Consider the following 27,492-nt stretch of genomic DNA (forward strand, 5'->3'; position numbering starts at 1 on the left):
GGGCGGGGGTGTGGCTAGGGGTCGGGGCAGTCGGGGGCAGGGGGGAATAAGGGGTTGAATGGGGACAGGGATCCCGGGGGGCAGTCAGGAAGGATGGGGGGTTGGATGGGGCACCAGGGGGCAGTCATGGGCAGGGGTTCCAGGGGCAGTCAGGGGACAGGGAGAAGGGGTGGTTGGATGGGGCAGAGGTCCCGGGGGGGGGGGGGGCGCCTGTCAGGAATGAGAGAAGGGGCTGGATGGGGCAGCAGGAGTCCAGGGGCAGTCAGGGGATAGGGAGTGGGAGTGTGTGGGTCGGGCTGGGGTCCCAGAGGGGCCGTCAGGGAACAGGGGGGTTGGATGCGGCAGGAGTGTGTGTGGGGGCAGATAGGAGGTGGGGGCTGGGCCATGACCGCCTCCCCTAACTGGTCCTCCATACAATTTACAAAACCCAAAGCGGCTCTCAGGCCAAAAAGTTTGCCTACCCCTGCAATACACTGTCTATTCCTAGCAAGTGTGAAAAATCGGGCAGCTGCACTCATGCATCCAGGTATAAACTCTTAACACATCTGTTTCTTTGACATGTACAAGATAGTTAATTTCACATAGAAAGTGCTGACATTTCACAGGGAAGCTGACAGAACACTATTTATATGTATGGCTTTTAAGACCAAAACAAGCCAAAGTTGGTGCAGGACTTGGAGCTCTATCATACAACCCTGTTCTCTGACTCCAAACTCTTACTACGTTTTCAATCTGTTCCTCCAGTTAGATCTTGAAGTTGTTGGTTTTTTTTTAAATTTACTTGATGCATTCTATTTCTGATATCAGGCAGGACTGCTATACAGCAACATGAACTCCAGCTTATGCTCTTTACTCGGCACAGAGCAACATGAGAACATCAACACTGGGCAGGAAGCAGAGCTCTGGGATTGTTTGAGACGTTAGCACTAATGATGAATCCCATTTTGTTCCCTAACATTTCATTACTGGGTCAGAAGTTGACTTTATAATACACCAGCTTCTCATCCCTAGAAACTTCAAATCAAACCACAGTTTAGATCACAAAAGAAAGTGTCTGGTCGTCTCAATAGCGGTCCTACAGATTGCGATGACTGGCAGGCTGTGCACTCATGTTTTAAGACGAGGATAGCAGGGGTGAGCTTTTTTTTGTTTTTAGTAGGTCACAACTGAGGCACGGCGACAGTTTTTGGTACGTGTAAGGAAGCACCTTTCTCAGTGTTTCCCCAGCAACCACTCTGGCTCTGAAAGCTACTAATAGAAGCTGGGGACTGAAATGACAACCTTGCAAGAGACAGAGTTTATTTTTTAGTACTTGTCCTACATGTGGCTCTTACTCCCAGGTAAAGCCTTAGCAGCTGAGATCACCTGAGGTGCTCAAACTTATGATTTCCCGGTGTCAGCTTCACGTGGTCAACAAAGTAGGCTGTGCTCAATGAGGTCATTTGTTACCAGCCTCACTTCAAAGCTGATGTTTAGGACATGCTGTAGTTATTCTCCAAGTCTTTTCCAGAGGAAAGGATTAGCAGGTGAGTGGGGCTGATAGGAGTGTGGCGTAGATAGGGTAGGAACTGAGAGAATACTTCTTACTTTTTGAACCATGGTCTGCATTATTGGTTTAGACTAGGGTTGCCAAAGAAAGTGAGTTACTTATCTACCTTATGCTCCGTTTAAATATCTCAGGCTTTGGCTACACTTGCATTTCAAAGCGCTGCCGCGGCAGCGCTGCCGCGGCAGCGCTTTGAAGCGCTAAGTGTAATCAAAGCACCAGCGCTGGGAGAAAACTCTCCCAGCGCTGTCCGTACTCCACTTCCCTGTGGGGAATAACGGACAGCGCTGGGAGCGCGGCTCCCAGCGCTGGGGCTTTGACTACACTGGCGCTTTGTAGCGCCGCAATTTGCAGCGCTGCAGAGGGTGTGTTTTCACACCCTGCTGCAGCGCTGCAAATTTGTAAGTGTAGCCAAGCCCTGAATCTCAGTTTTGTAACCTTTATAAATCTGGCCAAAGCATATGATAAGGACATTTTTAGAAATTAAAAGAGTGATTTATGTTTACGTCTTTCCAACAGACCATAAACAGAACTATCTGGAGCCAATAAAATATTTGTTTGCAAGCAGGGTTCAATAGGCCCTGTAAGAACAGAACATACACTGAAGCTACTACTAAAGAATTGTGTGTTCTACAAAGCCCACTGCAAGCTCTTCAGGACAGGTAGACTCTTCTTTTATCTTAGTAGAGCTGATCAGGAGATCTGGGTGCTAATGTAATTGCAATGGTTAGCAGTTATAAATACTACTTCTAATAATTCTGTGTCAGGCAAATCCTTTTTTAAAAAACTCATTTAGTCTTATAAAAATGCATCCCACATAACAATCACCTGTACAATGGATACATACAAAACTGTTATGGACTGAACTAACGTAAAGTTCTCTTTCACCTCCACAGGTTCCATGAGGACTAATAACTTCAACATTTCAACACACCTCTTCGCAGAAGCACGGCAAGATAATAAGCCTAACTGCTTACCTTAAAAGGTCAATGATCCAACACTATCAAGTTCAAGCATTTTTTTTTTTTTTGGCGCATGCTGAAAGCTAAAGTTTCATATATGTTTCAAGGTCACGTTTAAGATATTTGAATACACCTGCTTTAACTTTTGGTTACATTTGGATAAGAACTCTTTAATTTGTCTGGACAACAATCTTCTGTTGTTTTCTCATACTTACAAACAGTTTGCTCTTGTATATGTATTTGCTCCTCCCACTTGAGTCCTTCACCTCTTTACTGAAGACCAAGGACATCTCAAAGAGGAAGAGATGCCTCTCACGACCCTTTCGGATTAAAGTTTTGGGGTCCCAAACTTGGAAGGATTCCTGAAGGATGAGCTCTCCCTGAGATTCAATATTCTCATCAAACCCTGCAAAACAGGCAAAGATAGACAATGTGAAGCTGAAAAGTAAAAGTGAGAACACTAAAAACATACCATGCTTTATCAAATCATTCCCTCACCCCTCCGTTTTCAAATATATTTAGTATTTTTAACAGAGAGGGTTCCAGGAGGCGCTATTCCAATCCCACTTGGTTTAGGGTATGCTTTACAGTTCAAAACCAAATCATAACTCAAGTTTATGTTTCGATTCAACAGCTGAAAAGTCTTGTGAACTTTTCAGGTAAGATTCTGGCTCCAAATGACGTCTCCAAAATCAGCTTCTCCTGTACATCCCCCCCATCATGAAATCAAACTTTTCTTAAAAGGTTTCTGCCAGCTTAGTCTGAAGTCTTAAAAAAACTATTTTGTCTTGTGAAGGTTTGGACTCATCTAAAGCTAAATGAGACTTTAACCTCATGTGACAGAAAACCAGGACAACAGGTGTCAGTTTTAAATTAGTGAATACAAATTTGGATATTCTAAGCCCAACTAGATTTATTCTACCTATAATTCTAGGGAACAGATGGATCTGAGCCGCATATTCTAGTTGGGATCCACACCTCCTCAGATTTCAGGGTACTTACTGAGCACCATCAGGCTCATCTCTCTTTCAAAAGAGAGGAATGTAATTTGAAGAAAGACTTCTGGCCTTCAAACACCAGTTTCCTTCTAAACTCATTTACTTTTACCCACTATCAATTGGCAAGCACAATTTAACCAGTGCACTTCTCAGTCTAGACCAATGGCATCTTTTCTTTTCTTAATAAAAGAAGTTCAGTAACTACTATAGAAAGAATACAGACCTCAGAAATCTCTCACAGGTCACAGCAAAGTGGTAGTAAAGTCCCCTCTCCATCATTTAAGGGTGAATTTACATTTACTCTATGTTTAAGTGTAAAAAATTATGTAACAAAGCTGCATATAAATGGGACCTCGACTACCATGACAATATAAAACAATTTACATAGAGAAATACGTAGAGAGTAGAATAGTAGAGAGTATCTTAGAGAAGTTGGATTAAGATGCTCATTTAGGAGTCTCTTGAGACAAAAGGAAATGTGTTCACTCACTAGATTCATCCACCAGGGAATGACTCATAACTATGCACATATCCTTGGTGAAAGAAATAGAATATTCTGTAGAGTCGGCCTAGATGCTCTTAATGGTAAAGGATGAGCATTCAGAATTCAAGCTCACACTGCATGGAACTTCGGGACTGATCCTGAAAACTTTCATTCACTTTAGTAGTTCCATAAGAATATGGAGGGGTGGGGGATTTTCAAAAGTGACACTTAGGAGCACATGTCCTACTGAAAGTGAATGCATGGTGTGCTCTAAGTCACTTGGGAGATTTTGGAAATCCCATCTGAAGTGTTTTCAATTTCCTATCACAGGGCCCAACCCTGCAGTCACAATAGTTTCAAAGAAAATGTAAATATTAGCCAAAACATCTGTGATAAATCCTTTATATTCAACTTAAATCTGCTGTGGTCATGCTTTTAGCTCTATTTGTGATGGGTTGCTTTATGAAGCAGATCTTCCATCAAAGTTATCAAGTATATGGGGGATCTTTTTATGCAATACATGATCATGTACAGACTATGAAATGCTTTTGGGTTAAATGTCAATTATAAGCATATGTAAGCAATTGAATCCAAACTTAAAAGCCTGCTATATTCTGCATGTACATGATTGTCCTTTTCTGGCTATGTCTAAGACTAAATTGGTTTATGTTGCCTTTTTTTTTTTAAGCTGCCAAAAGACGTACTGTTTTTGAACCGGAAGTCAGTTATAGAACAGACAGCATACAGATGTGAAAGCAATGACCTTCCTGGAGATTATTACTTGATACATAGACCAGAACCACCTCTGGTGGATTTACATACTTTTTTGAACTTTCTTCAGACAAAAAAAGTTATGACATTGGATGAGAAATGCAGCTGAGGTTATTTAGCTCAAGATGCATTCCCTTAGAATAGAACTGAATCAAATGTTTCAACTGTAAGTAAGCTGTAAATAGCTGTATGTCAAGATGTTAGAACATCCTTTTTTTAATCAGATATATTACTATAGTTTTTGTCATCTGCTACCTTATAGTTTTATAAAAAGAAATCATCCAAATAACTCCATGCCAAAAAGATGAAAGCATATCAACGTCATTAGAAAGTGACAGCAACTCTAAACAAATTTCCACTTTGACTTCAGCAAATATTTTAATATGTAGTTACAGAATTTATTACACAAGTGTACAGTAGCAAGTTTTAGTTTTACCTTCCAGCATGCTGAGGTGCATGGCATCATTGGCTCGCTTTGGAACACTAAGCATTACCTCCAGACCATCTTTAATCTCACCTTTACCTTCTTCACAGCAGGTGAGCAGCTCCTGCAGAAGATCAACAGGTCACTATTAGCATAATATCTGTTTCTACAATACAACAAAACGAAAACAGCAGCATTTGCTCTGGTGACCAAAGGCCTCATCCTGCCAGGTGCCCTTCAGCTCCTCTCAGACTGCAAGTGGCAGTGTAGCATACTCTATGCTTCGCAAGATCAGGCCCTGAAGGGGTAGCAAGAGATTCTATTTGATTTGTTAACCATCCATACATTTTAAAGTAAGCTAATCCAAATATTAATCAGTTTTTAAAACCGAGTGTGTTAAAGAAAGAAGCTTTTGATAAAGTGATTAAAAATGTAATGTCCAACGTTCAATAAAATGTTAGTATACACTTGCAAATCTTCCAAAAGTTATAGGTTTGCTTGAATATTTATGTGTACATGACGTACTGGTCAAAGAGATGTGCTTAAGCACTAGAAACTAGGGCCACAATCCTGCATTCTGACTTAACAGTATACATCCTGGTGCCCCTGGGGACTCCCACTTGACTTTAGCATGAAACTGCCTGGGTCCACATTCCTGCCTTAGAATCAAGTACTGTCCTAGTGTCAGACATTCATGAGCCACTCTGCTGCAGCCTCTAAACAACACAGGTATAAAACCCATCTTTCCTTAGCTGAAGAGGCATATATGCCCCGTCAGGTATCCAAGCCAGGCTCCACATTGGCTACAACATGTTTCTAGAACTACTTTTCCCTTTAAAAAATAAAATTGTCTTATTGCTCACTCTTAGCCTATTTTTGCTACTTCATTTTTTTTTAAAAACGGTCAGCACAATAAATGCAAGAAACTAGAGTAAAAACAGACTTCAGAGTTACGCGGCTTTAGCACTAAAAGCTGAAGATACTTCAAGAACTTTCAGGGCATAGGTTCTGAAAGAGACAAATTAAAGCAACTTGCCAGAATCTGGGGGAGTGACCTAGCCATCTGAAGTTTCAACTGCCTCTAATTTGTTGGCTCGCTCTACTCTTCCTAGTTGCTTTTATTTATGCTCTTTCACATCTGCCAAGTCTCCTTCCTTTGCCTTTTTTTCCCCTCTTTAAAATGCTGTTTTAATCCCTTACTTCACTGTGCAGGTGGCAGCAAACAGTGTATTAGAAGACTGCTCTCTGAAGCATATAATCAGGATGCTTCACTCTGCTGATGTCTGCACAGCGGAATAGAATGAAATGGCAGGGGAGAGACATAATTTAAATAAACTGTATAGGGAGTGGTGTGGAGGTAAGACAAACGAACAGCAGGAGATAATGCATGAATAATCGGAAACACAAAATAAACATAAATGTCCTCAGTTGGACACTTTCCTTAAAACTGTCAGCCCTAATGTTTTCCAGTCTTCCTTCAGCACATCATCCCACATCATGAAGTCCGGAGACAGGCCAAAATGTATGCCACAGCCTTGATTTACAACCCAGTCTGATTTCAGGTACAGGGAGTTGGGGTTGGATTAGGAACTCTGCATCTACACCCATTTCTGTGTATCTGGTACTGGTTGCTTCCAAAAGTGAAAGGAGCCTATTTTCTAATTCTGGTCCAGATACAGGCAAAATCTCATGAAAACAGCTAATCTAGGCACTCTGACCAGTCCAGATGAAAGACAATGTCCAGTTGTTTTTTGGACTCTGCCACTTTAGGCTGAAATTTCATGAGAAAAGCTTGGCACTTTTGGCACCATCAAATCTGACTTCAAACAGCAATAGCCCTACGCTGGACTCTAAGTCAGGGTTTGTCTTCACTACCGGGGTAAGTCAATCTAAATTATGCTACTCCAGCTATGTGAATATTGTAACTGAAGTCAATGTCGATGGGAGATATTCTCTGGTCGACTTCCCTTACTCTTCTTGGGGAGCTGGAGTACCGGAGTCAATCGGAGAGTGCTCTGCCATTGATTTAGACCCACTAAATTGACACCTGATATATCGATTGCAGCGGCGTCGATCTCCCCCTTGTGAAGACCAGTCCTCAAACTTAAGTTCAAGCCTGACCCAGCTCACAACACTGCCACTGCATTCCCTCATTAATTAAGAAACAACTATAAGTGGAGAGTGTCATTTAGTCCTAACTTTCAGTTTGTTTTTATTTTTATTTCTTCTCCTGGGGATATGGGCTGGTCCACATTTTCATCCCCCTCCAGCCTCTCACAGTATCCCACAATGCACCAACACCCTTTAAGCTACAGGTAACTGAAAGATATATGGAGGATGTCAATGCCACTAGGGGGATGAAATGGCTGCTTGTGAGTAGTGAGGCATATTCTACTCACAAAGTTACTGCTTTGTGACTCATTGGGGTCATGAAACTAGGCTTCCTTGTCAGTGCAAGTCACCAATCAACTCAGATACCAGGCTGCCCCACGACTTTTGTATTAATCCATAATTTTGGCAATGTTTATATTTAAAATTAAGTTTTGAAACTGACAGTTGACACTTTCTAAAGACACATCTGTTTAGCTCAATATTGTAAATTAAATAATTAACAGGATTATGGATGTATTCATAATTTTTTTCCACTGGCAGAGGAGACGGAGGATTTCACATTCAATATAAAATGTGATGTTAGTTTCCACCTGTTGTGACCTGAAACGGCCAAGCTATTAAACATTTAAAAAGAACAATAAGGAATATCTTATCAGTACATAGGCTGGCAATCAAATCAAAGTGCAATTTTAGCTAAAGAGAGAAAAAGTTAACATCTAATTTTGAATTTGTTAAGCACACAAACCCCAGGATACCCTAGAGTATTTAAAACTACAAATACAGTACATTGCTCAAGTCTCGTAAGCATTGCCCTGGAGTCCAAAGTGTTCTCTGTCCATTGTCAAATACTTCTTTTGCTTAATTGTAGGCTCTAATTTACCCCCATCTTGTGGTAGCAATAGGTGTCTATTTGTGTTTTAGTATTCGCAATGTCATTGTCTAGATAATTTTATACAGTATTACATAAAAATCCATAACCCAGTGGTTTTCCAGACACTCTTAATAGTATATTAAACCATTTAAAAATATTAATACAGCTAGAGACTTATGAGACTTCATTCTAGAAGCTATTTCAACATTATCATTCATAAACTCTTGGGGTGGACATTAGCTGCTCATTTTTTAACTGGAAAAGCCAAGAGAGTATTTTTAAAACTAAGAGTAGGATAACTAGGGCAAGTATATAGGTGTCATATTTGATTTACTGGTGTCTAAATAGAAAATTGCTTATTTAGGACAATTTTTCATTTTTAAGCAGTTTCTTACAGAAGATGTTACTGCAGTTCCTGAGGCTCACTGAAAAGCTGTAGCATCAGGCCTTATGCAAGTAACAGTCGTATTGATTATGATGGGGTTTTTGCCTGTATGAGAACTGCAGGATCAGACATCCTAAAATTTTAAAGTGATACCTACCTTTAAGAGAAGCTGATATTTTGTTATCCTTTGGACAGGTTTGATAAGGTAAGAGGAGATGGAGTTGGCCAATCCATGTCGCTGTTGTATTTCCTGTATTAAACAATGACAAATTTGAGTGTCATGTGTATTAACAATAGTAGGTTAGCCAGCTACAAGTGTTACATTTGATACAGTACCTGTCCTTTCCATTGTAATGGGCAAAGAAAAAAGGATGGTATAGCAAGATTTTCAAATCAAAGCATATTATATTTTGAGTGCATCTGCTCCCCCTTCTATATAAAAATTCTTTTAACTTCCTGGCCAAGTGTCATCAAGCATTTAAAAAGGACCTGCATCTAAATAGCAAAGACTCTGGATCTGAAACACTGAGTTTAGGCATTTTAACTTTGATAATTATTTCCTAAGTTGCTTTGGGTAAACAGGGAAATGCTTTTGGCTGTGATGATATTGTCTGGCAATAGCCAACGCCCATTTGGGAACAGATTTCACACTGTGGTTTGCTAACTTAAGTGTAACCAACTCAGGGAAGCGTGTTTCATTAACTGCTGCTACAAGGCCAGCAGAGGGAGCACGAAGTATAATTTACTGACTACTTACCAAAAGGGAAAGAGCTCAGCAATAGTAGGCAAGATTTCAAAGAGGAAAGTTGAGTATTTACATCGAGGACTTTCTTCCTTTATAATATGACAGTTATAAAAGTAGGCTAATTACGAACGTCAAACACTGAATGTTTCACTGATTGGTTGTGTCAATTTGGCACAAAACTAATACAATTCATACCCACAGGGTAGTTGTACTCATTTTTAAGTAGCACATTATCTACTGAATCCATGAGTTGTGAAACCATGATTGTAATGCAGTTGCACACACGGCATTAAGGTACAGGCTGTGTATTAAATATGAAGTCAAGTATGTTTTTAGTTTGAAGCTGATATGATAGATTTCTTTAATAGACTCAGAAGCACAAGGTAGTGTGCTTTTAAGGAAATCGTAGGTTTGAGGTTTTATACAGTTGCAAAAAGCATGCCTATAATATACAATGCAGTCTTATCTTATATATATATATATATATATATATATATATATATATATATTTAGCTACGAGTGTTACATGCATGCGTGTTGTGTGCATATAAGAATATATATATATAGTGTTCATTTGTACACACTTTTTACATCAATATTAGTTGCCTAATTACACATTATATAGGATTATTTGGTCATCTCTGACTAGTTTTCTCTCCCAACACAGCTCTTCATTTTCATCTATTAGAAATGCAGCATGTGGAAGTCCAATGTGATGGGTCTTTAAAACATTCATACTGTTGGTGGCATTAGTGAAAGTTCTTTTGCATACAGTTCAGATACCTGTACAGATTTTGTAGAGGTGATTAAATCACAAGCCCCTTTTTTTCTCCTCTTAACACAAACAGTTCTTACCAATATCCATTTAGCTAGTGATGGCTCAGAGTATATACTTAGGAGGGAGCACCATAATTGATGTTTAAATACACACGCGCTCTTTAACCAAGGGCACATTTGGAAAGGGAGTCCTCTAATGTGGCAACTATGAGTTCTCAATGAAGTTCAGTGCTGAAAATCCAGAAGCAGTTGCGGCCTTTTTGCCCTTGTCTCGAATGGACATCATATATACAGGTCTCTTCCAACTTACGCGCATTTAACATGCGCGATTTCAGCTTTACGCTGAAAGGCCTGGAGGCAGCGGGAAGCCTGGTGGAGCCCTTTAAATGCCCCCACCCACCCCCGTCCCGCCGGCAGGAGCTGCGGGCGGGATTTAAAGGGCTTGGGGGTTCTGACTATACGCGGTTTTCGCTTTACGCTCTACGCTCAATATGGGGAGAAGGTGAGCAGCCCTCAGTGGTGAAAGAACAGGTTAAGGACTATTTAGAAAAGCTGGACACACACAAGTCCATGGGTCCAGATCTAATGCATCTGATGGTGCTGAGGGAGTTGGCTGATGTAATTGCAGAACCATTGGCCATTATCTTTGAAAATTCCCCCGGATGATCTGAAAAAGGCAAATATAGTGCCCATCTTTAAAAAAGGGGAAGAAGGAGAATCCAGGGAACTACAGATCGGTCAGCCTCACCTCAGTCCCCGGAAAAGTAATGGAGCAGGTCCTCATCCATTTTGAAACACTTAGAGAAGGGGAAGGTGATCAGGAACAGTCAACATGGATTCACCAAGGGCAAGTCAAACCTGACCAACCTGATTGCCTTCTATGATGAGATAACTGGCTCTGTGGATATGGGGAAAGCGGTGTATGTGATATATCTTGACTTTAGCAAAACTTTTGATACTGTCTCCCACAGTATTCTTGACAGCAAGTTAAAAAAGTATGGATTGGATGAATGGATTATAAGGTGGATAGAAAGCTGGCTAGATCATTGGGCTCAATGGGTAGTGATCAACCGCTCGATGTCTAGTTGGCAGCCAGTATCAAGCAGAGTGCCCCAGGGGTTGGACCTGGGGCCAGTTTTGTTCAACATCTTCTTTAATGATCTGGATGATGGGATGGACTGCACTCTCAGCAAATTCATGGACGACACCTAGATAGGGGAGAGGTAGATATGCTGGAGGGTAGGGATAGGGGCCAGAACGACCTAGACAAATTGGAGGATTTGGCCAAAAGAAATCTGATGAGGTTCAAGAAGGACAAGTGCAGAGTGCTGCACTTAGGATGGAAGAATCCCATGCACTGCTACAGGCTGAGGATCGACTGGCTAAGCGGCAGTTCTTCAGAAAAGGACCTTACAGTGGATAAGAAGCTGGATATGAGTCAACAGTGTGTGCCCTTGTTGCCAAGGAGGCCAATGGCATATTGGCTGCATTAGTAGGAGCACTGTCAGCAGATTGAGGGAAGTGATTATTCCCCTCTATTCGGCACTAGTGAGGCCACATCTGGAGTACTGTGTCCAGTTTTGGGCCCCCCACTACAGAAAGGATGTGGACAAATTGGAGAGAGTCCAACGGAGGACAACGAAAATGATTAGGAGGCTGGGGCACATGACTTACGAGGATAGGCTGAGGGAACTGGGCTTATTTAGTCTGCAGAAGAGAAGAGTGAGGAGAGACTTGGTAGCAGCCTTCAACTACCTGAAGGGGGGTTCCAAAGAGGATGGAGCTCGGCTGTTCTCAGTGGTGGCAGATGACAGAACAAGAAGCAATGGTCTCAAGCTGCAGTAGGGGAGATCTAAGTTGGATATTAGGAAAAACTATTTCACTAGGAGAGTAGTGAAGCACTGGAATGGGTTACCTCGGGAGGTGGTGGAATCTCCATCCTTAGAGGTTTTTAAGGCCCGGCTTGACAAAGCCCTGTCTGAGATGATTTAGTTGGGGTTGGTTTTGCTTTGAGCAGGGGGTTGGACTAGATGACCTCGTGAGATCTCTTCCAACCCTGATATTCTACGATTCTAAGAACGCAGGAGGACCTGAGCTGAGCCTGCACTGAGCCAGGAAGTGGAGGAGCCACAGCACCCAGCAACTGGAAGCAGGGCTGGAAACTCAGAAGGTGAAAGTGACCCGGGGAAGCCAACTTGAGGCAGACATCAGATGCTGACAGGTGTGCCACCAAACCAGCCTCACAGGGCCCTGGGTTGGAACCTGGTGGAGTGGGAGGGACCGGGTTCCCCTACCCCACTCTACCCTGTATCCTCTAGGAGGAGCTGCTGCCCTGTATCCACTGAGCAGAGTTGCATGAACCAGACCCATTAGGGGCAACCGCCACTGTAGACGCTAACCACAAGGCAGGAGACCCTTTCCCCCTGACTACAGAAGCTTTGAACAGTACGTTGAATAGAAATAAAAGCAGGTTATTGTTAATTTACATTTTCATGCTGCAAGTCCAAGATTTTAGTCTTGATTCAGTACAATCAAACTGAACCAAATTCATCATTGTTAGAATATGCAGCATCTGTCTCTAAAACTGTAGTTTTATATCTGAGTTTTAATTGCTAAAATCTGTTTGCATTTCAAAACAGACATTCAACCGTTGCAATGTTTCCAATTCCTTTGACAGGTGATAGCGACTGTTTAAAATTATATTTTAATTGATTTTTAGGGGACTAAAATAGCAATAAAATACTATATATTAGACACCAGAGACATAAAAGTTCTTAGATTTAATTGACATTATGTTGTAGGATTATTAATTATGGAGAGTTTATCTGGTGTTACTAGTAGATGTCCAATTTCTTAGGCATTCCAATATAATTAGAACTGCATGATTAAAAACAACCCATCTTTATTTTTAATATATGCACAAAAAGTCTGGTACTTACATCAAAATATGCTCCTGCATGCTCCAATATCAGCTGGGTAGAATCTGGCTTATTTTTACAATACGTAACATACATTTGAAACTTGTCTGCCTGCAGAACAAAATGCAAAGTTATACAGCTTATGAAAGAGCATTTCCACTGCCTGAAACCAGTCAAACTACTGGGGATTCTTTTCCGATTCAACCCAGCATTGTGAGAAAATAAACAACATAATTAGAGCCCTGGGCGGATACAAAATTTGTATCCACGTCCAATTCACGATTCGCAAACATGGTCAGTGGATATCCATAGATTTGAAGGGCTCTAAACATATTACAATCAAAATAATAAAAAGGAATGAGAAAGTCGATTTATAGTTAAGTGAGCTATATTCTGCCCTCGGGTGTATGAACGCAACTCAAACTGATTTCAGTGGGAACCATATTCTTACATTTGTTGGCAGACATTGGCTTTTTAATTAAAGTCAATAGTTTGTTTACTCCAAAAGGAAGAAAAGTACTTGTACAAATCCACTAATTAAGAAAAAGTCTACACAAGCGAAAACCACCATCTCCTTCTGCTCTCGATTTCATTTGTTACTTCTAACACCAATCATCATTTCATTACCCAAGTTACGAAGCAGTGCCCAACATCTTCTGGTAACTGTTCGTATTTCTCCAGCTCCTTGAGGAATATGCTATGGGTAGAGAAAAACAGAACACCATTAAAAGGAACATGGCATGTTTTCATAAAGGCAGCTAACATTGATTTAGAGTTTAAGCAGATATATTGTTAGAGGATCTTTATACCAACAGCATGGTCTGACAACTGGATCAAGATACTATGAATGGATGAGAATCTGGGGTGCCAGGACCCTATAAATATCACATCTCAAACAACAGATTTTAAATGGTTGGTGATAAATACTGTTGTGTTGAGTTTTTTACTGCTGTATTATCTACTCGCTGTAGTTACTGCTGCTGTTCCCTTCAGAAAGGGGCTAACTGGCGTCCTCTCACCTAAGCCCCACAAATGGTTTAATTTTTAAAATGTCAGTAAAAAAACAGAACAAGAGATGGAGGCCAGCCTCTGCAATAAAAGCCTTTCCCCCCACCCCAAAAAGCCAATCAATGAAGGGAAAAAAATCTCTGTTCTCTATACCCATAATAGATTACTTACGAAGTTATTTAAGGGCAGCGACATGGTGCATACAAAGTAACAAACAAGTGGCTGGCTTTCTTTGAAAGACTGTCTCTTTCACAGCCAAAATATTTTGTTATTGATCTAAGTTCCTGGTACGAGTTTGATTAAGTCTGAGATTTTTCACTACTGATATGGCATAGTGCACACTGCTATTGTACCTTGTGGATCATTAGAGAATATAGCTGTTGTGAATCCCTCAGATAATATGCAAAATGGTAGCTCTGCTAGACATTATTATTATTTCTATTACAACAGCATGTAAAAGCACCCATCAGGGTCTGGATGGTGGTAAGTCAGGCAACAGGCAAACACACAGGCTTACATGGCCTCTAACTCAAAAAGATTTCAATCAAACTTAACACAAGATGCAGTAAGTGCGTGTAACAAACAATAGGAGATAAAATGTGAGTAAGACTAGCTAAACATAATGCTTCTGAATCATTAAGAGTTAAAAAAAGGTCTACTGAACCAGTGTCCGTATCAAACTCCTTGTAACCAGTGCTAATGGCAACCCTTTTTGGCAATTTTCACAGAAGGGCCAAGGAACAACAGAAAAAGAGACTGAACTACCCCCTCCCACTAGCAGTGGTTTCTAAAAGTCAGAAATGGCAGGTGAACATGATGAGCCTGACACAACCACTCCTTGTGCTAGGTAGAATCGGTGGTGTCCATCTCTTCAAGGCAGTCAACCAGTCTAGAACTTTACTTAAGCGTTCAAATTGCTTCTTAAAAAATTCAAGATTAGAAGACATATCTGGGCAAGAGAATGGAATTATATAGATATTTACTGAAAAATGCTATCATTGAAGCAGGTAATTTGACGATGAGGAAGACCCTTTAGCTACTGCTGTGGCAAAACATCCTTTATTCATTTATATACACAATATTTGGATTGGGAAATACCTGAAGTGATCTCTTAATCTTTACTAGTAAACATGGGCATGGAAGCTAAGTTACTCACTTATTATGGAACTCATAGATTTCCTGCATGTTTCCGAAGATGATGTGTTCTTTGTTTACAATACCAGGTGGGATCTCCTCAACGCCACTGGTCATTTCCCACAGATACGTCTGGCCAGAAGAAAAAAGGCACATGAAATCAAGTTTCCAAACCGTAGCAGTTTCTGACATTTGTAACTAAACATTCTCACAGGGAGAAGTACAGGAAAGTATGATTTATAATTGATTTTGGGGTATGGAGCTTTACACACTGTGCATCTTAAAAAAAGTCAAGGCTTGAAAGTGACAATCAAATATGCTCCTTGAGACTTAATCTTTTAAAATATGCAATATTCCTGACAACAAACAGTGCTTCAGGGTAGTATACCAAGGTCATGTTTGGATTCCAGAAGTTTTCATTTTGTGTAATAGCTACTGCTGAGCATTACTTGCTGGAGTTTAACAATTACTGGGCACTTTTCCATGGAACCTCTCTGAATTTCTATTCAAAGCGAGTCAGCCAGTCCCGAAACATGTGATAAATACAATGAAAGAATTAACATAGGCTCATCTCTGCTACTAACAAAACAAACTGACCGAAAAGCCAACAGAAGTGGACAGTCAGTTCTGAGAACATTAACATGTTTTCTATTGAGCAAAGAGCAATAAAGTGCTGTAAATGAAAATGAGCAAAAATAAAGTAAATAGGATAAATTCTCCATTGGCTGACACCTGGTGCAATTATGTTGACACTAGCAAGTGGCTTAAATAAGCACAGAACTTGGCCCTGTGATTATAAACTAACACTTGGTTGCTAAAGAAATGCAGAAGTAAAATGATATACATAATAAAACCTTGTCCTATAAAATATACACTTACATCCATACATTCCCGGAGGTCTCTTACATAAGCCTTTTCAGTCTGAATTAGCTCAGCCATAATGAACCTTAAAAATGACAAAAGAATGAAAGATCAAATTGCAGCCTGATAGATCACAGGATAATGCTTTTCCACTAATCAGAATACGCTGTCTCCATTGCAATGAACTTACTCTATTTCCAATATTACAAGAAAAGCATAGAAGAGCTTCATTAGCATCAGAAGGACTTTTTTGTTGGGGGAGGGGCTTCCAACACTAGCGAAGTTTAAATTGAAAAAAAAAAAAAAAAAAAAACGAACGGATGAGGCAGCAAGGATTTTAAGACAATTAACAGAGAGAGAAAAGAGGCTCCATTAGAAGCATGGGGCTCCTACTCAACTGGTAAGAAATGAAGAGCAGGAAAAAACTCGACCTTTTATGGAGCTGTGTTACTTATTTATTATTATTTTAAGAGTCTTATTTTGCAAATACTTTAGCCTCATTGCTACTATTTCCTTCCTTACCGACTTATTTTTTGTGAATTTTTCTGGACTTCTACCAATTCTTTTTTTTTTTTTTTTTTAAATGATCCTCATTTTAAGCTTGGTTTTGAACACTCCCGAAACCAGACAGTGAAGAACCAAATTTGGAATAAGGTAATGAATAAGTCTGTGCAAGGCTATGGAAGGTACACTCTGGGTAGTACAGAGCTCTCCTTTGCTACATTCCTATTTAAAATGTTTTTCTAAAACTTGAAGTAAAAAATATGACAGTTGCTTCGCTAACAGTAATTTATATATTTATATCTGTAAAGACTGCATTACTCTTTCCTGCGGGCAGATTTTCTCTTTTCTTCATTAAGCTCATGAGCAGCATCTCGCAGTTTCACCTCTGACCCAGGAACACTAGCTGGGATTATATCCAGCTGCAGGCTTTTGCTCTGTATTAAGGAGAAAAGGAAAAATGGTTAAGGGATGAGAAAGGGAAAAACAATGGCCAATCTGATCAGCTACAAGGGGCTATGTTAAAGCATTTGCTTATTCTTATTCATATTAGTACATGCAGAAATTTCACTCACCGATTTATTTGAATCAGAAGAAATCCCCAGGGCTTTTTCTAAAGAGGTCCTATATTTCTCCATGCGCAGAGAGAAGTCTCTGTACCTCTTGTCCACTGCTGTGACACATTTTTTAATCTCTGCTGCATGGGCATGCCCTTTTTCACAAAAGCCATCAGCCAGCTGTATCAACAGCTTCACCCTCTCTTTGGTTTGCTGTGAAAAACAACAGGAAAATACTGACAAGTAAGTTACTGCCAAGTACCTGTAATGAGAGGGCTTGTTTTGTACAATTAATTACTAAAAACAAGTGGAGGGATGATGGAAGGTAACTGGCTCTCCTCTCTATCCCACCCAAGTGTTTTTAAAGCAGATACCATGATTTTTCCCGAAGGAACAGAACATCAGCAAGTGCTGCCTGCTTCTTTATTATTTCAACAGCAGCAAAAAACCTCATGTTTTAACTTTTAGAAATTCTCTTGACTGGAAATAGAGAATATCAGTTCTGCAAGGTAAGCTTTTAGGGTGAGGACTATGTCTTCTCAGGTGTTTATACAGCTCCTGGCACCAAGGGGCTCCGATCCCTACTACGGTCTTTAGGTACTACCTCAAAACAAACATTGGCCCTGATCCTGCTAAGACTTACGCTCATACTTAAGGACAATGCATCCTCCTGGCAAATGGCTGCAAACGTGTAGGGGAGTTGCGCTAAAATGGTACTTTTCAATGCACACTCTTTATCCACTGTCACTGAAAATAATAGAGGCAGCATTGTATGGCAGGAGTGTAACGTTAAGAGGGCTGGACCAAGTCTTTGAGGGGACAGGGGGTTTGGTGTGCAGAGGCATGCTTAGTCCTTCCATATACAATGTGACCCTTCCTTCCTCCACAAAATCCTCTATTTCCAGCTGTCTCCAGCATGTATCTTCTTTTGACCACCACCTCTTTAACAGCTTTAGGTTCCATGAGTTTTCCACACAGGACAGAGAGCCAAAAGGTGTAGACAAAGTACAACTTTTTAAATGGGGAACAGGAGAGGGAAATTAGGGAAACCAATCCCTGCTGCAGTTACTGGTGCGGGAGTTTAAGAATTAATATAGAACAAAATGTCCCGTGCCTGGAATGTTAGGTTTGCACCTGTGATGTGGGGTCCCATGTGGCCACAGTGTGCCGAGAAATAAGCCTGTCAGTGCCTAGAAATATTCCAGTACAATATGTTATTCTGGGTAAGAGCCATACCTGAATGACTGACGCTTTCATCTTGTGCTATCTTCTCATTAGTAAAGTGTTCAATATTTTGAAGCACACAAACTGGAACATAATAAGCCTTACTGCATTTTGCGAACATAAAATAAGAATTAAGAGTTGAGTTTCAGGTCCATGACTGACCTGAAAACCAACCAAGCTGAGGACTCGAAAGGAAGTTATCTTTCTCCATTTTTAAGCGAGGTCACCACAGTCTTGTCAATGTAAGGTAACACCAGCAATTTTCTGTTTCATTTCATGTCAAGTGGAAACGGATAAGAAAGCCAATACAGCAAGGCGAAGCTGGCCATACACCTGCTGTTGCTCTTTATTTACCTTTGCAGTGATCTGAAATTCTTCATGTTCTTTTAACAGCTCTTGAGTGTGATGGATACTGGAACCAGTGGAGGTATGCGTGGATAAATAAAACTCTCCATTGTCATGGATCCATTCCAAAGCCTGAATAAAGCAAAAAACAATGAAGAGTAGAAAAGAAACTAGAATAATACTTTTTCAATAGACGCCAATTTAAGTACTCAAGATACATAACAATACTTACATAAATAAATGTACTAGACAGACCTATATTTCATTATCAGAGGGGTAGCCGTGTTAGTCTGGATCTGTAAAAGCAGCAAAGAATCCTGTGGCACCTTATAGACTAACAGACGTTTTAGAGCACAAGCTTTCGTGGGTGAATACCCACTTCGTCGGATGCAAGTATTTCATTGTTATCCCTTCTACATTTCACCTGAAACAACTTTGAAATGGAGTTTATCTAACTGTAACTGGAAGTCCTTCTCTGTAGTCCACACATGGACACACATGCTCGCCATGCCCCTGAGTCTGCACATTCTAACAGACAGCATCAGCTGACCTGCACATGTGAAGCAGATCTCCTTGTACTCTCAATCGGGGGGGGGGGTATAAAAGGCAGTGCGGGTTGACACCTCTCCAATTCCTCTTTTTACCACAAATCCAACAGGATCCAAAGCAGAGGGGATGTAGAGTGGGTAGTGGAATACAGATAGGGACCACACATTTTGAAGAATTTACAAGGTCGACTTGCAGTGAGTGACTGGCCTGAGTTTTTAGAGAAGGAAATAGTCTAAAATGACTAGACTATCTGCAGTGCCTAGAGAAGGCTGATTATGCTGTACCCAAATAGAGAAATGTCTCCATTTAGGTAGGTAGCAGGCCTCAGTGGAATCTTTCCTACTTTGGGTAAGGATAGTCTGAACGGGTGCTGAACAGGAGCGTTCTATTTCCAAAGTCCATCCAAACACCAGGCCGTGAGATGGCGCAAGTCTGGGATGGGGTGTCTAATTCTGCCCCACTCCTGAGTTAGAAGGTCCAGGGAGGGGCAGATCCTGATCTGGGGGCCGGGCTGACATTTTCTGGAGCTCTCTGAACCAAAACTGCCTGGGCCAATAGGGTGCTAGGAGAATGAGTCTAGCCCTGTTGTGGTGGAGCTTTCTCAGGACTTATGGTAGCAGAGGAATGGGAGAAAACGCATAGCTGAGATCGTATGGCCATGATGACAGGATTGTGACACCCTGAGAGCTCTGGTACAGTCACCGTGAATAATACCACTCATGCCCACAATCTGGGCATCATCTTGGACCCTGCCTTCTCTCTAGAAAAGACAGTTACCTTTTCCATAACTGGTGTTCTTCGAAATGTGTTGCTCATGTCCATTCCACATTAGGTGCGTGTGCTCACCACATGCACCGGTGCCGGAAGTTTTTCTCTCAGCAGTATCCATAGGGAACCGGCTCTGGCACCCTCCGGAGTGGCGCCCACATGGCGCGGAATAAGGGGTGCTGCAGGCTCCCCCCACCCTCAGTTTCTTCTTGCCGGAAACTCTGACAGTGGGGAAGGAGGACGGATTGTGGAACGCAGATGAGCAGCACATCTTGAAGAACACCAGTTACGGAAAAGCTGTCTTTTCTTCTTCGAGTGCTTGCTCACGTCCATTCCACATTAGGTGAGTCCCAGCAGTTCCCCTGGAGGAACACAGCTCTGCCAAATCCAGCATCATCTCTGGTCTGCTGAGTGATGGCATAATGAGCAGTAAACATGTGGACAGAGGACCACGTTGCAGCTCTACAGATGTCCTGGATAGGGATGTATGCCAGGAAGGCCACCAAAGATGCCTGTGCTCTGGTCAAGTGGGCTCTGACAATCGGCGGCAATGGAACCCCCCACAGGTCCTTATTCACGAGATAATTGAATTGGAAATCCTCTGGGAGGACACCGGAAGGTCCTTCATGCTATCTGCTGTTGCGATGAAGAGCTGAGTTGATTTACAGAAAGGCTTGGTATATTCTAAATAAAAAGCCAAGGCGTTCAGCACGTGAAGACGCCTCTCTTCACTGGTCTTGTGCGGTTTGGGACAGAACACTGGGAGGAAGAGGTCCTGGTTCATATGGAAGGTGGATACGACCTTCGGCAGGAAGGCCAGGTGGGGCCGCAGCTGAACCTTGTCATTGTAGAAGACCGTGTACTACAGTTCCTTAATTTCAGAGACCCGTCTCACCAACGTCACTGCCACCAGGAAAGAGACCTTCCATGACAGGTGGGAAAAGGAGCAGGAACCCATCAGCTCAAAGGGCGAGCTGATGAGTCTAGAGAGGACCACGTTAAGATCCCACTGCAGGACAGGAGCCTGCACCTATGGGAAGAGTCTCTCGAGCCCTCTCAAGAATCTGACTGTCATGTTATGGGAAAACACCATCTGTCCTTGGATCGGCGGGTGAAAAGCAGAGATGGCCGCAAGATGCACTCTAATAGAAGAGTGTGCCAGGCCCTGGTTCCTCAAATGGAGCAGGTAGTCCAGGACAGCTTGTACAGAAGAACGTGAAGGAGAGGTGCCACGTTTGGACTACCAGCAGGAAAACCTCATCCACTTGGCCAGGTAAGTCAGTCTGGTCGAGGGCTTCCTACTCCCTAGGAGGACCTGTTGGACTCCTTCTGAACAGGTCCGTTCCTCTGGGTTCAATCACGCAGCAGCCACGCCAAGAGGTGGAGGGACTCGAGGTTGGGGTGTAAGAGCCAACCGTGGTCCTGTGACAGCAAGTCCAGGTGGTTGGGCAGGGGCCAGGGAGGGGCTGCTGACAAATTCATGAGTGTGCCAAATCAATGCGATCATGACACCCTGCGCTTTGTCTCTCTTGATCTTTGCCAGGACCCTGCTGATGAGTGGAACTGGAGGGAACGCGTACATCGGGCTCCCTGCCCATGACAGGAGGAAGGCATCGGAGGGGGAGCCCTTGCTCAGACCTTTTCAAGAACAAAACCAGTGGCATTTCCTGTTCTGTCTGGTAGTGAACAGGTCCACTTGGGGAGTCTCCCACCTTTGGAAGATCACACAGGTTATCTCTGGATGGAGCGAACACTTGTGGTGAGAGGAGAAGTCCCTGGTGAGCTAGTCCACCAGCGTATTTTTGACGCCGGGAAGATAACAAGCTTCCAGGTGGATTTTGTGACTGATGCATAAGTCCCACAGACACAGAGCCAACCAGCACGCTGCCCCATACCTGTTCATGTAGAACATCAAGGCTGTGTTGTCCGTCAGGACTCATACCACCTTGCCCAACAGCTGGGGCAGGAAGACTCCACACACCAGCCGGACTGCTCAGAGTTCTTTGATGTTTATGTTCAACCTCGCCTCCTCCAGAGATCACATCCCCTTGTGCCTGGAGGTCACCGAGGTGCACACCCCAGCTGAGGTTCGAGGCATCTGACACCAACTTGATGGAGCGAGGGGGGTTCCCCTACAGGACTGTCCTGTGGTTGATCCAACATTGCAGCGAGGTAAGTATCGCCTGGGGAATGGGGGGGTCTCGAGACTGGGACTAGACCATCCTCAGCCATTGTTGCAGAGGGCACATCTGGAGCCTGGCATGGCGGACCATGTAAGTGCACGCTGCCATGTGACCCAGCAGGTGCAGTCGGACCCTGGCTGTAATTAAAGGGAACGCGGAGACTTCTGCAACGAGGTTCGCCAACACATGGAACCTTTCCAGTGGCAGGAACGCCCTGGTGAAGGTCGAATCGAGGACCGCTCCGACGAACTCTATCCTCTGCACCGGCACTAATGTTAACTTTTTGTCATTTACCCGAAGATGCAGAGAGCGGCATGTGGCTTGAAGCACCACAACATCCCTTTGGACTTGGGGCCTGGAGCTGCCCTTGACGAGCCAGTCCTTGAGGTACAGGTAGATCTGGATACCCCGGCGCCTGAGGTAAGCCATTACCATGACATGCACTTGGTAAACACTCTCGGTGCTGTCGCCAAGCTGAACGGGAGGACTGTAAACTGGTAGTGGTGGGCCCCACCGTAAACTGGAGAAAGTGTCTGTGTCCTTGAAAGATCGCTATATAGAAGTATGCATTCTTCAAGTCGAGGGTGGCATACCAGTCTCCCGGATGCAGGGAGAGGATGATAGAGGCCAGGGACTTTAGCTTCTTTAGGTACTTGTTCAAGTCTCGCAGGTCCAGGATGGGGCTGTAGACTGCCCTTAGCCTTTGGGATTAAAAAGTACTGGGAATACAACCCCTTGTTCCTGTACTTGAGAAGAACTTCTTCCACTGCACCCAGCTGCAATAACTCTTACCTCCTGCACGAGGAGACTCTCATGAGAGGGGTCCCTGAAGAGGGATGGGGAAGGCAGGTGAGAAGAGGGGGTAGAAAGGAACTGGAGGGTATAACCTTGCTCCACTGTGCTGAGGACCCATTGGTCCGAGGTTATAGCAGTCCAAGCAGGGGGGCAAAGGGAAAGGCAGTTGGAGAACACTGGGACAGGTGGATCTGGGGAATAGGCTGGTAGGTCGCCCTCAGGTGCACCCTCAAAATGACTGCCTGGCCCCTTGCTTGGCACAGGTCGAGCCTGACTGGGCAGAGGGTGGAGGCGGGTGGCTTGGACAGCACTTGTAGCCCTTGACTCGTTTGTGGGGCTGGTCCGGCCAAGGCTCGCTGCCCTGGCCCTGCGGCTGCTGTGGTTTGAACTGCTTACGCGCTAGGGCTGGGATGTAAAGACCCAGGGTTTTCTAGGGTGGTGCGGGAGTCCTAGAGGCCATGCAACTTGCTGTCTGTTTGCTCTGCAAATAGGGCTCGGCTGTTGAAGGGCAAGTCCTGCACTGACTGCTGAGCCTCAGAGGACAACCCAGAGAGGAGCAGCCAAGAGGCTCGCTTCATGGGGATAGCAGCAGCCATGGTGCCAGCAGCAGTGGCATCCAACACTGCCAGGAGGGCCTCCCTGGCCGTGGTCGTACCCTCAATGAGGATCACTCAGAACTCCTTCTTGGAAGCCTCAGGGAGCGACGCTTCAAACTTAGCCATGGCTTGCCACATACTGAAGTCATATCAGCTAAGGAGGGCTTGGTGGTTGGCCACTCTTAGCTGAAGGCTGGAAGATGAATAAATCTTATGCCCAAAGAGATCCAACCTCCTCAAGTCTTTATTTTGGGGGTGGCCCCTTAACCACCTCTACCACAAGGGAATTGGGGGCTGGGTGGGAGTAGAAGTACTCATGCCACTTGGTTGGCATAAAGTACTTGCATTCAGCCATCTTAGTGATAGGGGACAGGGAAGAGGGGGTCTGCTACAGGGCATTAGTGATTTTGGAAACCCCTTCATGAAGGGGTAGGACCAACCTGGGAGGAGCCAAGGAGGAGAGGACATCAAACAGCGAGTCCGAAGGCTCTTCTAGTTCCTCTGCCTGAAGCCCCAGGTTGGATGCAACCCTTTTCAAAAGGAGCACTTTGGCATCATCTTGAGAAAATGTGTTAGGGGGCCCCATGATAGTCTTGTCTGGTGACAATGAGGATGATGCCGGTGCTGCAGGGGCCTCTACTTCCATTGGTGGTCCAGCAGCTTGCTCCCCTGGGTCCTCCAGGACCTGTGGGGTCTTGCCCTCCTGTGCTCGAGGCTTCGGGGGGGTAACAGGGGTACCAAGGCCACTGGCTTCTCTGAGGCTCTCGACGCCGACCAGGCAGCCTGGGAGGGTTGGGTGAACCCCCCAGGATTCCACGGGTACCATGGCCCTGGCCACTGCGCCTGGGGCCATGGGACAAGTTTCAATGCTGATGATGTAGGCTCCACCATTGGTACCGGGCCTTGTCCTGTGGTCAGGGAACCTTGCTCTGTGCCAGAGGTATAAATGGAGTGGTTGGTACTGGGTGACCAGGATCGGGTGGAGCAGTGGCTCTTGTCTGACCGGTGTCGGTCACTGCATCCCAAAGCCGACCTGTCCGAGCAAGACGGGCATCTTGGTCAGGATCACGGGGACCGACAGCTTTCAGCGGATCTGTCTCGGAGACCCAGCGATCCACGCCTCACGCTACTCAAACAGTACTGGGATGTCAAATGGGACCAGGAGCTAATACGGGCCGCTTGCCAGGCGGATCTTCCCAAGTAGGGCGACCTACTGCTAGGAGACGGGTGATGACAGCCCAGGGATCTGCAATCTCTGATCCTCAATCGGTCCCGTGATCAGTACTGGGGCTTTGGAGACAGACGGGGCCAGTCCAGGAGTTTTTGCTGTGTGGCGTGTGCCTCAGAGTGTCTGCGCCAATCTACTGGCGCGGTACGTCTCGAGTCCCTCGATCGATGCCCCCTTTGTGGAGACCGAAAAGGGCTCCGCTGAGACTGCCTCTCTAGTCCTGAGATGTTACAGATTCGGGTGGGCGAGAGATGGCAGGACGTCCCTCTCGATGGGGACACCCACATAGGTCCCAGCGTGGGTTTTCCGTGAGACTGGGGTACCGCTGGAGCCAACGTGGGAGGCACCAGGAGCATCAGGATCTCCTGTGCTGCTTGAAGGGCTTTGGGCGTCGACGGCACCAGAAGTTGGCCGGGGCCTGCACCGCTATCCGGAGTCACAGGCAAAGTATGGGATGGGCTGCACTGCTCAACTTGAGCTGGGGCCCAACTTCCCAAAGACAGCGTTGAGCTGCCCGGCACAGGTCATGGCTCGCCTCCAGCCCCCTCCTTTCCCTTACGGGAGGTAGGAGAGCTTCCCCTCACAGTCTTTTTCAGCTTCTTGACCGGAGCTGCAGAGGGGGATCGTTGCCATATTGTAGGTGGCGCCAGCGGAGCACTGTGCACAGAGGCCGTGGTGCTCAGTGCCGAGTCAGACCGCTGCTCTGGTGCTGGAGTGAGGGCCGACTCCATTAGGAGCACTTTCAGACGGATATCACACTCCTTTGTCCCAGGTTTAAAGAACTTGCAGATACAGCACCTGTCAATTATGGGCCCCTCGCCTAAGCACCTTAGGTAGCTGGTATGTGGATCGTTGATGGTCATAGGCTGTTTGCAGCGATTGCAGGGCATGCCCCGTCCCCCAGAATTTGTTCGGGATGAACAAATAATTGAAAACTACTGCTAAGGGTAACTAAGAAACTACTAACTATATACAACTATATTACAGGTTTTCAAAGTTCACAAGAACAGAGAACGAAATGATGCTAGCTGAAGCAGAAGACGTTTCAGCATCAACTCTGGTGGCAAGAAGGAACTGAGGATGGGGGGAGCCAGTGGTGCCACTTATACCGCACCATGCAGGTGCCGCTCCAGAGGGCACCAGAGCCAGTCCCCTATGGATATTGTGGAGGGAAAAACTTCTGCCACCGGCGCATAGGGCGAGCACACACACCTAATATGAAATGGACATGAGCCAGTACTCAAAGAAGAACATACATTCAGGCTGTATCCAAGCTTGGGTTCTTCTGCCCATACCACATTTCTGAAATTCAGCCTCTTCTGTCTCTCCAGACTGGCAAGTCATTTCTCGAGATGCAATTATTCTAATTTCTACCTCTTTGGCCTCAATGAGAGTGACTCCAACACAGTAATTCCAAACAGTGGGTAGCTAGGATGTAGATGTATAGTACCTAAGGGGTAGCTGCCAGAGGGTTTTTTTTTTTCTGCCTGTGAGGGACAGAGGCAGGTAGAATGCCTCCTGAGTTGAATTTCGAATATCCCTGGGCAGGTACACAAGGAGCCAAGTGACACGAGGAGGCCATACATCTGCTAACCCTTCCTACACAAGAGACAGCCAGCATGATAGTGACAGAACTTTCTGTGTAATCTAGTCAATTCCAAGAAGTTAAAAGCCATTTCAATTACTACTTCTGCCTTGGAGTTCCCCTCCTATTTTTATGGTTTAAAAATCACTTCTCTTTTTAAATAGTTCTCTCCACCATTGTGTAAGAGACTCACACAAATGTATGATGTTAACCCAGTAAGCAGGACAAACAGTGAAACCGAGTGCATATAAAGTGCTATTAAATGCACACAACAGCAAAGATTTTTCTTCCCTGTCTTTCACTTACAATGATGTTATTTAACAGTTCTGAAGATACTCAAAAGAAATGCAGTTTTTAAAGTTAATACTGTTATGACTCAGCATTTCAGGTATTTCCTTATTCATGTTATTTTGCATTGGTAGAATTTATTAAAATGTTTGACAATTTATTCAACACAGCCTGGCCAAAAAACCAACAACCCAACAGCATGGTAAAAAACCACTTGTTTGTAGTGCAATATGAGAGTGATAGATCGGTTATAGGTGTCTGCTGAACTTTTTTTTGTTATTATTTCTAGTGTTCTATTTTGAGGGAGGAATGGGGTAAGGTTTTTATACCTTGATTTCTAATAGTCTGCCTTTCGAAATTTCCGGGTACCCTAGTCAATGGGAGCAACCTACTCCCTCAAAGTCAGGTGATTAGCCACACCTTGATCTGTATGGAATTTGAGTTGCATGGAATGGAAAACGTTCTTAGATAAAATCCTGACCTGTTTGGCACTTCTTTCAAAGACCACATACTGCTGACACTGGTCAAGGCGCCTTTTTCTCATTGTCCAGTAATGCAGCACGCGGTTCTCCCTCTGGAAGAGTTCATTTAAGATATCTGCAGGGACAGACAAATGAACTGAAGGTTATGGTCCTTCATTTTGTAATGAAGGGAAGCTGTGAGGCTACAAGCTTTGCAAATAAATATTGTGTTGAATAAAGAACTGCACAAAAAAAGTTTACCATATTTTTTAAAAAATGTTTTATAAACAGGGACACTGATTTAGTTAAAATAAATACCGGTGGTTTGATCAAAATGTGGTATTGAAACAGTAGGCTTTTGAGAATAGAGAGAGAGCATTTGATATAATGTAGGGGACAGTTCTGCACCAGGCTGG

The 27,492-nt window shown here is 43.8% G+C and overlaps 1 protein-coding gene across 2 annotated transcripts in view; it reads right to left on the bottom strand.

Annotated features, from left to right (window-relative positions):
* The window catches only part of TRIO (trio Rho guanine nucleotide exchange factor), a 452,008-nt gene that overhangs the window by 137,831 nt on the left and 286,685 nt on the right, over nucleotides 1-27,492 (bottom strand). For both annotated transcript variants that reach the window (XM_045004406.1, XM_045004407.1), the window contains exons 20-30: nucleotides 27,097-27,212; nucleotides 18,633-18,755; nucleotides 17,073-17,267; nucleotides 16,819-16,934; nucleotides 16,015-16,081; nucleotides 15,158-15,267; nucleotides 13,621-13,690; nucleotides 13,015-13,104; nucleotides 8,711-8,803; nucleotides 5,198-5,309; nucleotides 2,724-2,914 (exon numbers count right to left, since the gene is read on the bottom strand). In XM_045004406.1, the coding sequence (XP_044860341.1) occupies nucleotides 2,724-2,914; nucleotides 5,198-5,309; nucleotides 8,711-8,803; nucleotides 13,015-13,104; nucleotides 13,621-13,690; nucleotides 15,158-15,267; nucleotides 16,015-16,081; nucleotides 16,819-16,934; nucleotides 17,073-17,267; nucleotides 18,633-18,755; nucleotides 27,097-27,212 (1,283 nt within the window). The remainder of the gene's footprint in view (nucleotides 1-2,723; nucleotides 2,915-5,197; nucleotides 5,310-8,710; nucleotides 8,804-13,014; nucleotides 13,105-13,620; nucleotides 13,691-15,157; nucleotides 15,268-16,014; nucleotides 16,082-16,818; nucleotides 16,935-17,072; nucleotides 17,268-18,632; nucleotides 18,756-27,096; nucleotides 27,213-27,492) is intronic.

The sequence above is a fragment of the Mauremys mutica genome, chromosome 2 (genome assembly GCF_020497125.1).
Source record: "Mauremys mutica isolate MM-2020 ecotype Southern chromosome 2, ASM2049712v1, whole genome shotgun sequence".
Taxonomy (NCBI): Eukaryota; Metazoa; Chordata; order Testudines; family Geoemydidae; genus Mauremys; species Mauremys mutica.